Source organism: Pseudopodoces humilis, chromosome 3 (genome assembly GCF_049639895.1).
Source record: "Pseudopodoces humilis isolate 2021_Gansu_Grassland_sample_001 chromosome 3, ASM4963989v1, whole genome shotgun sequence".
In the NCBI taxonomy this organism is placed as follows: Eukaryota; Metazoa; Chordata; class Aves; order Passeriformes; family Paridae; genus Pseudopodoces; species Pseudopodoces humilis.
In genome coordinates this window covers 113,951,512-113,964,149 of record NC_142202.1, presented here as the reverse complement: position 1 = coordinate 113,964,149, position 12,638 = coordinate 113,951,512, and the positions used below count along the sequence as shown (strand labels likewise).

The window sequence follows — 12,638 nt, the reverse complement described above, 5'->3', positions numbered from 1 at the left end:
AGATCCCGGCCCATGGGAATCGCATCAATCCCAGATCCCGGCCCATGGGAATCGCATCAATCCCAGATCCAACCCCATGGGAATCGGATCAATCCAGGATCCCAGCCCACGGGAATTGGATCAATCCCAGGATTCCACCCCATGGGAATTGCATCAATCCCAGATCCCGGCCCATGGGAATCGGATCAATCCGGGATCCCGCCCCACGGGAAGCCGCCCGATCCCAGATCCCGGCCCACGGGAATGCTCCCAATCCCGGATCCCGCCCCACGGGAATGCTCCCGATCCCAGATCCCGGCCCACGGGAATCGGATCAATCCCGGATCCCGGCCCACGGGAATGTTCCCGATCCCAGATCCCGCCCCACCCCGGGATCCCAGCACGCACCGAACATCCAGACGTCGCTGGCGGTGGTGAAGCGTCGGAAGTTGATGGATTCCGGCGCCATCCACTTGATGGGAAGGCGGCTGATGGAAGCTGGAAGGATCCGGGAATGCTCCAGATCCCGGGGATCTTCCCCCGGCTCCGGAGGGATCCCCGGGAGCCCCGACCCCACTGGATCCCACCGGATCCCACCGGATCCCACCTTTGTAATACTCCTCGTCCTCGATGTAGCGGGAGAGGCCGAAGTCTCCCAGCTTGACGCATTCCGGGGAGGCCACCAGGACGTTCCGCACGGCAATGTCCCTGCCGGAATAACGGGAATTGTTCCGGGAATTCCGGGGATTGGGAGAGCGGGGTGGGGTAGGGGATAGGGGGATAACGGGAAAATGGGATAATGGGAAAATGGGATAATGGGATAACGGGATGGGATAATGGGGTAACGGGATAATGGGATTATGGGATTATGGGATTATGGGATTATGGGATTATGGGATTATGGGATTATGGGATAATGGGATAACGGGATGGGATAATGGGATAACGGGATAATGGGATAGGGGGATAATGGGATTGGGATGGGATAATGGGATAATGGGATGGGATTGGGATTTGGATGGGATAATGGGATGATAGGATGGGATATGGGATAATGGGATGGGGGGATGGGATAACAGGATGGGATTGGGATTGGGATGGGATAATGGGATGGAGAATAATGGGATCATGGGATCATGGGATAATGGGATGGGATGGGGGATAATGGAGTAATGGGATACTGGGATAATGGTATAATGGGATTATGGGATTAGGGGATTATGGGATTTTGGGATTGGGATGGGATGATGGGATAATAGGATATGGGATATGGGATAACGGGATTGGGATGGGATGATGGGATGGGATTGGGACTGGGATGGGATAATGGGATAATGGGATAATGGGATAGGGGATGATGGGATGATGGGATAGGGGATGATGGGATGATGGGATAGGGGATGATGGGATGATGGAGTAATGGGATAATGGGATGGGATAGGATGATGGGATATGGGATAATGGGATAATGGGATATGGGATAATGGGATAATGGGATAATAGGATATGGGATATGGGATATGGGATAGGGGGATGGGATAATGGGATGGGATTGAGATTGGGATGGGATAATGGGATGATGGGATAATAGGATATGGGATATGTGATAATGGGATAATGGGATAACGGGATGGGATGATGGGATGGGATGATGGGACAATAGGATATGGGATATGGGATATGGGATAATGGGATGGGGGATAATGGGATAATGGGATAACGGGATGGGATAATGGGATGAGATCATGGGATAACAGGATCATGGGATCATGGAATAATGGGATAACGGGATAATGGGACAATGGGATAAGACGAAGAACCCCCCCCCCCCCCCCATGACCAACGCACCTTCCCATCAATTCCCCCTCCCCATCCCCAATTCCCAATTCATTCCCACCCCCCCACACCCTTCCCTGAGCCCACCTCCTCCATCCCTCCCCTCCCAGGAATCCCATCCCGGAATTATCCCATCCCGAATCCCGCTTCCCTCACCGATGGACGCAGCTGAGCGCCTCCAGGTAGGCCAGGGCCTTCCCCACCTGCAGCGCGTACAGCACCAGCCTGGGCACCGCCAGCTCCGCCCGACGACGCTCCAGGAACTGCCCCAGCTGCCGCATCCCCGCCCGGATCAGCCCCCGGAATTCCCCAGGGAACTCCGGGAAGGGCCGCCGGGAGAGGCGGGAAAAGGGGGCCGCACCTCTCCGTAGGGACAGAGCTCCATGACGATCCAGGTGGGCTCGTCCTCGGCGATGCCGATGAGTTTGACGATGTGGGGGTGGTCCAGCTTCTTCATCAGCACTGCGGGGGAATGTGGGATTCCCAGCTGGGATCGTCGGGATTCCCGGGATTCCCGGGATGAATCCCGACCCGGGGCGGGGGGTGGGGTGGAGGAGCTGTCTTGGGGTTTTTCCCAAAGGGGTTGTTGGGTTTTTAGGGATCGGGATCCACATCCAGGGATTCCAGAAGGTTCCTCCCGCCCCCATCCAATAATCCCATCCCGGGATCTGGAGGGGGTGGGATTGGGATCCTGTCCCGGGTTTCCGGGCCTGGATCAGATCCCGAATTCCAAAGGTCCCCTGTTCCCAAAAAGCCACCGGGAGATGCCGGGACAAGGTTGTGTCACCCCCTGCTCCGAGCACTGAACAGGATCTTACCCCAAAAAATCACCAGGAGACCCTCGGGATCCCAAAAAACACAAGCAGGACCCTCGGGGTCCCAAAAAATGTCAGCAGGATCCTCAGGATCACAGAAAAACCCCAGCAGGACCCTCAGGATCCCAAAAATCTCCAGCAGGATCCCAGAAAATCCCACCAGGACCCTCAGGATCCCAAAAAATCCATCAGAATCCCCAAAAAAACCCCACCAGGACCCTCAGGATCCCAAAAACCCCTGGCAGAACTCTCAGGATCCCAAAAAAACCCAGTAGGACCCTCAGGATCCCAAAAAATCCTGGCAGGACCCTCAGGATCCCAAAAAATCCATCAGGATCCCAAAAAACCCCCACCAGGACCCTCAGGATCCAAAGAAACCCATCAGGATCCCAAAAAATTCCCACCCAGGACCCTCAGGATCCCAAAAAAACCCACCAGGACCCTCAGGATCCCAAAAAATCCTGGCAGGACCCCCAGGATCCAAAAAAATCCATCAGGATCCCAAAAAACCCCAGTAGGACCCTCAGGATCCAAAGAAACCCATCAGAATCCCAAAAAATTCCCACCCAGGACCCTCAGGATCCCAAAAATCTCCATCAGGATCCCAAAAAACCCCCACCAGGACCCTCAGGATCCCAAAAAACCCCATCAGGATCCCCCAAACCCCCACGGGAATTCCCGGAATACCGGCTTCGCTGAGGAATTTCTCCCGGTTTTCCGGGCTGCAATCCTCCTTGCAGGTCTTGACGGCCACGTCCATGCGCTCCCCGCCCTGCCGGGAGAAGGGAAACGCGGGAATGCCGCATCCCAAATCCCGGATTTCTGCCCGGCGGGGGTTGGGGGGCCGGGGAGAAGGGCGGGAATCTCACGGGAGCGGTGTAGATTCCCTGGAAAACCTCTCCGAAGAATCCTTCTCCCAGGATGCGGCCGAGGGCGACGGCGTCGCGGGAGATTCCGAAGGGCTGGGCTGCGGGGAGGCGGGAAGGGTTATCCCGGATTTTGTTGTCCCGGATTTATTATCCCGGATTTTATTATCCCGGATTTTGTTATCCCAGATTTTATTATCCCGGATTTTATTATCCCGGGTTTTATTATCCCGGATTTTATTATCCTGGATTTTGTTATCCCGGGTTTTAATATCCCAGATTTATTATCCCGGATTTTAATATCCTGGATTTATTATCCTGGATTTTATTATCCCGGATTTTATTATCCTGGATTTTATTATCCTGGATTTTGTTATCCCAGGTTTTAATATCCCAGATTTATTATCCCAGATTTTAATATCCTGGATTTATTATCCCGGATTTTATTATCCCGGATTTTAATATCCCGGATTTATTATCCCGGATTTTAATATCCCAGATTTTGTTATCCCGGATTTTATTATCCTGGATTTATTATCCCATATTTCATTATCCTGGATTTTATTATCCCAGATTTTGTTATCCCAGATTTTATTGTCCCAGATTTTATTATCCCAGATTTTGCTATCCCAGATTTTATTGACCCAGATTTATTATCCCGGATTTTAATATCCTGGATTTATTATCCCGGATTTTATTATCCCGGATTTTAATATCCCGGATTTATTATCCCGGATTTTAATATCCCAGATTTTGTTATCCCGGATTTTATTATCCTGGATTTATTATCCCATATTTCATTATCCTGGATTTTATTATCCCAGATTTTGTTATCCCAGATTTTATTGTCCCAGATTTTATTATCCCAGATTTTGCTATCCCAGATTTTATTGACCCAGATTTTGTTATCCCAGGTTTTAATATCCCAGATTTATTATCCCGGATTTTATTATCCCAGATTTATTATCCCAGATTTTGCTATCCCGGATTTTATTGTCCCAGATTTTGTTATCCCGGATTTATTATCCCGGATTCATTATCCCAGATTTTATTATCCCAGATTTTATTATCCCGGATTTTATTATCCCAGATTTTATTACCCCGGATTTATTATCCTGGATTTTAATATCCCGGATTTTGTTATCCCGGATTTTATTGTCCCAGATTTTGTTATCCCAGATTTTATTATCCCGGATTTTATTATCCCGGATTTATTATCTCGGATTTTAATATCCCGGATTTTGTTATCCCGGATTTTATTATCCTGGATTTATTATCCCAGATTTTATTTTCCCGTATTTTATTCCCTGGGATGAATCCGGCCGGGAAAAGCTGGGGAAATGATCCTGTCCAACCGTGAGGATCCAGGGATCCGGCACTATCCATCGCTCCGGGGATCCCGGGATCCCACCCTCTCCATCCTCAGGGATCCATGAATTCCACTCTTTCCATCCCCAGGGATCCCGGGATCCTGCCCTCTCCATAATTCCATGGATCCATGGATTCTGCTCTTTCCATCCTCAGGGATCCAGGGATCCCACCCTCTCCATCATTCCAAGGATCCAGGGATCCTGTCCCATCCATCCTCAGGGATCCAGGGATTCTGGTCTTTCCATCATTCCATGGATCCAGCCTGGGATCCCTCTCCATCCTCAGGGATCCAGGGATCCTGCCCAATCCATCATTCCAAGGATCCATGGAATCTGCTCTTCCTACCCTCATGGATCCATGGATCCCGCCCTCTCCAGAATTCCATGGATCCTGCCCAATCCATCTTCATGGATCCAGGGATTCTTCTCTTTCCATCCTCAGGGATCCATGGATTCCACCCAATCCATCCCCAGGGACCCAGCCTGGGATCCCTCTCCATCATTCCAAGAATCCAGGGATCCTGCCCAATTCATCATTCCATGGATCCTGCCCTCTCCATACTCAAGGATCCCGGGATCCTGTCTAATCCATCCTCGGGGATCCATGGATTCCACCTAATCCATCCCCAGGGATCCAGCCTGGGATCCCTCTCCATCATTCCATGGATCCATGGATCCTGCCCCATCCATCCTCAGGGATCCAGGGATTCCCACCCTCTCCATCCTCAGGGATCCAGGGATCCTGTCAAATCCATCCTCAGGGATCCAGGGATTCCCACCTTCTCCATCCTCAGGGATCCAGGGATCCTGCCCCATCCATCCTCAGGGATCCATGGATCCTTCCCTCTCCATCATTCCAGGGATCCTGCCCTCTCCATCCTCATGGATCCAGGGATCCCGCCCTCTCCATAATTCCAAGGATCCTGGGATCCTGCCCTCTCCATCCCCAGGGATCCATCCTAGGATCCCTCTCCATCCCCAAGGATCCTCATGGATCCAAGGATCCTGGGATCCCGCCCTCTCCATAATTCCATAGATCCCTGGATCCTGCCCTCTCCATCCCCAGGGATCCATCCTAGGATCCCTCTCCATCCCCAAGGATCCATGGATCCTGCCCTCTCCATCCTCAGGGATCCAGCCTGGGATCCCTCTCCATCATTCCACAGATCCTGGAATCCTGCCCAATCCATCATCCCATGGATCCATGGATCCTGCCTAATCCATCCCCAGGGATCCAGGGACCCCGCCCTCTCCATAATTCCAGGGATCCTCCCCCACGGATCCTCCGGGACCTTCCGAGAGCTTTGCTGAGGACGGGGCGGGAATTTGGTCCCGTGGGGAATTCCCGAGGGAAGCGCCAACCTCCGGATCTCGGCCGCGAGGACTCGTCCAGGATCTCGGCGTAGATCTCGGAATCTGCGGGAAAACGGGAAGCGGGAAAAGCGGGATCGGGAAGCTCAGCGGGTGGGGGAGCTCTGCCGGCAGCTCCGGAGGATCCGGCGCTCCTCCGGGATGCTCGGATGCATCCCAACCCTCGGGAAAAGAGCTGGGGGAGTCCGGCCCCCCCAAATCCTGCATGGAACTGGTCCCGAATCCCAAAATCCCAAAATCCCAAAATCCCAAATCCTGCATGGAACTGGTCCCGAATCCCAAAATCCCAAAATCCCAAATCCTGCATGGAACTGGTCCCTAATCCCAAAATCCCAATATCCCAAATCCAAATCCCAAATCCTGCATGGAACTGGTCCCTAATCCCAAAATCCCAAATTGCTAATCCCAAAATCCCAAATCCTGCATGGAATGGCTCCCAAATCCCAAATCCCAAAATCCCAAAATCCCAAATCCTGCACGGAATGGCTCCCAAATCCCAAACCCCAAAATCCCAAATCCTGCACGGAATGGCTCCCAAATCCCGCGATCCTGAATCCCACGGCCCCAGAATGGGTCCCAAACCCCAAGATCCCAAATCCCTAAATCCCAAATCCTGCACGGAATGGTTCCCGAATCCCAAATCCCTAATCACAAAACCCAAACCCCAAATCCCACAATCCCAAAATTCCAAATCCCAGAATCCCAAATCCCGCGTTCCCGAATCCCCAAATCCCCAAATCCCAAATCTCGCACAGAACAGCTCCCAAATCCCAAGATCCTGAATCCTGCGGCCCTGGGATGGCTCCCAAATCGCAAAATCCCAAATCCCAAAATCCCAAATCCTGCACAGAATGGCCCCCAAATCCCACGATCCTGAATACCACAGCCCCAGGATGGCTCCCAAATCCCAAGATTCCCAAATCCCAAATCCTGCTCGGAACGGCTCCCAAATGCCCAAATGCCCAAATCCCTGAATCCCGAATCCCAAAATCCCAAATCCCCGAATCCCGCGATCCCGAATCCCGCGGGATTTGGGGAAGGGGCAGAGCCGAGCTCACCGCCGCTGGCGCCGTGGGAAACGCTGGAATTCCTCTCTCCCAGATTCCTGAGGGCGGGAAGAGGCTCAGGGAGCGGGACGGGGGATGAGGAGCGGGATCAGCGGGATCAGCGGGATCCCAACCCCGTGCCGGGGCCGGGAGTCCCGGGAAAAGGGCCGGGATCACTCACGGGGCCGGGATCTGCGGGAGGCTGATCCGCTTCTCCCGGTCTGCAGGGAGGGAAGGGAAAGGTCCCGTCCCGATCCCGTCCCGATCCCATCAAATCCCAATCCCGTCCCAGTCCCATCCCAATTCCATCAAATCCCATCCCAATCCCATCCAATCCCGTCCCAATCCTTTCCCAATCCAAATCCCAATCCCAATCCCGTCCCGATTCCATCCCAATCCCATCAAATCCCATCAAATCCCATCCCAATCCCATCCCAATCCCAATCCCATCCCAATCCCATCAAATCCCAATCCCAATTCCATCCCAATCCCATCCCATCAAATCCCAATCCTATCCCAATCCCATCCCAATCCCATCAAATCACATCCCAATCCCAATCCCATCCCATCCCATCACAATCCTGTCCGAATCTCATCCCAATCCCATCCAAATCCCATCCAATCCCAATCCCATCCCTATCCCATCCCAATCCCAATCCAAATTCCATCCCAATCGCATCCCATCAAATCCCAATCCCATCCCATCCCAATCCCATCGCAATCCCATCAAATCCCATCCCAATCCCATCCCAATCCCATCCCAATCCCATCAAAACCCCAATCCCATCCCAATCCCATCAAATCCCATCAAATCCCATCCCAATCCCAATCCCATCCCAATCCCATCCCAATCCCATCCAATCCCATCCCAATCCCATCAAATCCCATCCCAATCCCAATCCCATCCCAATTCCATCCAATCCTATCCCAATCCCATCCCAATCCCGTCCAAATCTCATCCCAATCCCATCCCATCCCAATCCCAATTCCATCCCAATCCCATCCCATCAAATCCCAATCCCATCCCAATCCCATCCCATCCCAATCCCAATCCCATCCCAATCGCATCCCATCAAATCCCAATCCCATCCCAATCCCATCAAATCCCATCCCAATCCCATCCCAATCCCATCCCAATCCCATCAAAACCCCAATCCCATCCCAATCCCATCAAATCCCATCCAATCCCATCCCAATCCCATCCCATCAAATCCCAATCCCATCCCAATCCCATCCCATCAAATCCCAATCCCATCCCAATCCCATCACAATCCCGTCCAAATCCCATCCCAATCCCAATCCCATCCCAATTCCATCCAATCCTATCCCAATCCCATCCCAATCCCGTCCAAATCTCATCCCAATCCCATCCCATCCCAATCCCATCCCATCAAATCCCAATCCCATCCCAATCCCATCCCATCCCAATCCCAATTCCATCCCAATCCCATCCCATCAAATCCCAATCCCATCAAATCCCATCCCAATCCCATCAAATCCCATCCCAATCCCATCCCAATCCCATCCCAATCCCCTCAAATCCCATCCCAATCCCAATCCCAATCCCATCCCAATCCCATCAAATCCCATCCCAATCCCATCCCAATCCCATCCCAATCCCATCAAATCCCATCCCAATCCCATCCCAATCCCATCCCAATCCCATCCAATCCCATCCAATCCAAATCCCATCCCAATCCCATCAAATCCCAATCCCAATCCCATCCCAATCCCATCCCAATCCCATTCCATCCCAATCCAAATTCCATCCCAATCCCATCCCATCCCAATCCCAATCCTGTCCTAATCCCATCAAACCCCCAATCGCGTCCCAATCCCATCAAATCCCATCAAATCCCATCCCAATCCCAATCCCATCCCAATTCCATCCAATCCCAATCCCATCCAAATCCCATCCCAACCCCGTCCAAATCCAAATCCCATCCCAATGCCATCCAATCCCAATCCCATCCCAATCCCATCTCATCCCAATCCCAATTCCATCCCAATCCCATCCCATCAAATCCCATCAAATCCCATCCCAATCCCAATCCCATCCCAATCCCATCCCAATCCCATCCAATCCAAATCCCATCCCAATCCCATCCCATCAAATCCCAATCCTGTCCTAATCCCATCAACTCCCAATCCCAATCCCAATCCCATCCCAATCCCATCAAATCCCAATCCCATCCCATCAAATCCCAATCCTGTCCTAATCCCATCAACTCCCAATCCCATCCCAATCCCATCCCAATCCCATCCAATCCCAATCCCATCCCAATCCCATCAAATCCCAATCCCAATCCCATCCCAATCCCATCACAATCCTGTCCAAATCTCATCCCAATCCCATCCCAATCCCATCCCAATCCCATCCCAATCCCATTATCCCATCCCATTATCCCAATCCCATCCCACCCCACCTCACCCCATCCCACAATCCCACAGGATCCCACAATTCCACAATCCCACAATCCCACGGGATCCCACAGGATCCCACAGGATCCCACGGGATCCCGCCATCCCGTTATCCCATCCCGGCCCTCCGGCATTCCCACCTTTCCTCGGGAATGCGATCAGCGACGTCTCGGAGCCGCCCTGGAGCCGGCAGTAGCCGTCGATGAGGTCGGCCATGTTCTCCGCCTCCGCCAGCGACGACGTCAGGATCGCCAGCGACTTGGGAATTCCGGGAATTCCCATCGATCCCGCTTTTCCCTCACCCCCAATCCCGCTATTCCCGGCCACCCAGGACAACGCAAAGCATTCCCGGCACCGGGCGGGAACGCTCCCAAGTTTTGGGGAGGACACGAGCGGGAAACGGAGCTCCCGGCAAATCCCGGGAAATCCCGCTCGGCATTCCCGGGAATTCTCCTGACCTGGGGGTTCCCGCTGAGCGCCAGCTGCAGGAGGGCCTGCCCGTCCTCGGCCGCCGAGCAGCGGATGGATCGGATATCCCGGAATTCCGCCAGGCAGGTGGGCTGGGAAAACACGGGGAATCCGTCGGGAATTCCATCCGAGGTGAGCGGGATCGGCCGTGTCCGGAGCGATTCCCGGCCGGAATTCCCACCTTGGAGTCCTTGGCGGTGAGCTGGCGGATGCCCTTGGGGCCGATGACCAGATCCACCGTGATGTTCCATCCTTGCTGCGCGCGCACGGAGCGGGAGAGGCCGGGAATTCGGGATCAGGAGAGGCCGGGAATTCAGGATCAGGACCGGCCAGGAATTCGGGATCAGGATGATCCCAAAGGAGTGGGAGAAGCCGGGAATTCGGGATCAGGATGATCCCAAAGGAGCAGGAAAGGCCAGGAATTTGGGATCAGGATGATCCCAAAGGTCCCGTCCTGTTTCCGTAAAATCCCAACGCCGTCCTCATCCCATCCCATCCCATTATCCCATTCTGTACTGTCCCATCCCATAATCCCATCCCATTATCCCATCCCATTATCCCATCCCATTATCCCAACCCATCCCGTAATACCTCCATAACACCCATCCCATTCCCACCGAACTCCACCCCACCTCATCCCAAATCCCAAATCCCTGACCCCAAACCCCAAATCCCAAATCCCCAAATCCCCAAATTCCAAATCCCCAATCCCCAAATCCCAAACCCCAGATCCCAAATAATCCCAAATAATCCCAAATAATCCCAAATAATCCCAAATAATCCCAAACAATCCCAAATAATCCCAAATAATCCCGGGAATGTCACCCACGGCGAGCTGGCAGCGGAAGCTCTCCTGCTGGATGGGGTCAGCCGGAACTTGAGCACGCACTCGGCAAATCCCAAATCCCCAAATCCCAAATCCCCAAAACCCCAAATCCCCAAATCCCAAATCCCAAACAATCCCAAACAATCCCAAACAATCCCGGGAATGTCACCCACGGCGAGCTGGCAGTGGAAGCTCTCCTGCTGGATGGGGTCAGCCGGAACTTGAGCACGCACTCGGCAAATCCCCAAATCCCAAATCCCCAAAACCCCGAATCCCAAATCCCCAAATCCCCAAATCCCAAATCCCAAACAATCCCAAACAATCCCGGGAATGCCACCCACGGCGAGCTGGCAGCGGAAGCTCTCCTGCTGGATGGGGTCAGCAGGAACTTGAGCACGCACTCGGCAAATCCCAAATCCCAAATCCCCAAATCCCGAATCCCAAATCCCAAATCCCCAAATCCCGAATCCCAAATCCCAAACAATCCCAAACAATCCCGGGAATGCCACCCACGGCGAGCTGGCAGCGGAAGCTCTCCTGCTCGATGGGGTCAGCAGGAACTTGAGCACGCACTCGGCAAATCCCAAATCCCCAAATCCCAAATCCCCAAATCCCCAAATCCCCAAATCCCAAATCCCAAACAATCCCAAACAATCCCGGGAATGCCACCCACGGCGAGCTGGCAGCGGAAGCTCTCCTGCTGGATGGGGTCAGCCGGAACTTGAGCACGCACTCGGCAAATCCCAAATCCCCAAATCCCAAATCCCCAAAACCCCAAATCCCCAAATCCCAAATCCCAAACAATCCCAAACAATCCCAAACAATCCCGGGAATGCCACCCACGGCGAGCTGGCAGCGGAAGCTCTCCTGCTGGATGGGGTCAGTAGGAACTTGAGCACGCACTCGGCAAATCCCAAATCCCCAAATCCCAAATCCCGAATCCCAAATCCCCAAATCCCCAAATCCCAAATCCCAAACAATCCCAAACAATCCCGGGAATGCCACCCACGGCGAGCTGGCAGCGGAAGCTCTCCTGCTGGATGGGGTCAGTAGGAACTTGAGCACGCACTCGGCAAATCCCAAATCCCAAATCCCCAAATCCCGAATCCCAAATCCCAAATCCCCAAATCCCCAAATCCCCAAATCCCAAATCCCAAACAATCCCGGGAATGCCACCCACGGCGAGCTGGCAGCGGAAGCTCTCCTGCTCGATGGGGTCAGCAGGAACTTGAGCACGCACTCGGCAAATCCCAAATCCCCAAATCCCAAATCCCCAAATCCCGAATCCCAAATCCCAAATCCCCAAATCCCCAAATCCCAAATCCCAAACAATCCCAAACAATCCCGGGAATGCCACCCACGGCGAGCTGGCAGCGGAAGCTCTCCTGCTCGATGGGGGCGCAGGCGCCGAGGGTCAGCAGGAATTTCAGGACGCACTCGGCAAATCCCAAATCCCCAAATCCCAAATCCCAAATCCCAAACAATCCCAAACAATCCCGGGAATGCCACCCACGGCGAGCTGGCAGCGGAAGCTCTCCTGCTGGATGGGGTCAGCCGGAACTTGAGCACGCACTCGGCAAATCCCAAATCCCCAAATCCCAAATCCCCAAATCCCGAATCCCAAATCCCAAATCCCCAAA

At 53.3% G+C, this 12,638-nt stretch overlaps 1 protein-coding gene across 1 annotated transcript in view; it reads right to left on the bottom strand.

Moving 5' to 3' along the window:
* PTK2B (protein tyrosine kinase 2 beta) overlaps positions 1–12,638 on the bottom strand; it is a 68,810-nt gene that overhangs the window by 12,971 nt on the left and 43,201 nt on the right. The window contains exons 11-22 of the mRNA XM_088052639.1: positions 10,354–10,428; positions 10,163–10,264; positions 9,845–9,962; positions 7,465–7,504; positions 7,296–7,342; positions 6,229–6,282; positions 3,500–3,597; positions 3,318–3,402; positions 2,177–2,277; positions 1,972–2,087; positions 587–687; positions 388–477 (exon numbers count right to left, since the gene is read on the bottom strand). Of these exons, the coding sequence (XP_087908765.1) occupies positions 388–477; positions 587–687; positions 1,972–2,087; positions 2,177–2,277; positions 3,318–3,402; positions 3,500–3,597; positions 6,229–6,282; positions 7,296–7,342; positions 7,465–7,504; positions 9,845–9,962; positions 10,163–10,264; positions 10,354–10,428 (1,027 nt within the window). The remainder of the gene's footprint in view (positions 1–387; positions 478–586; positions 688–1,971; positions 2,088–2,176; positions 2,278–3,317; positions 3,403–3,499; positions 3,598–6,228; positions 6,283–7,295; positions 7,343–7,464; positions 7,505–9,844; positions 9,963–10,162; positions 10,265–10,353; positions 10,429–12,638) is intronic.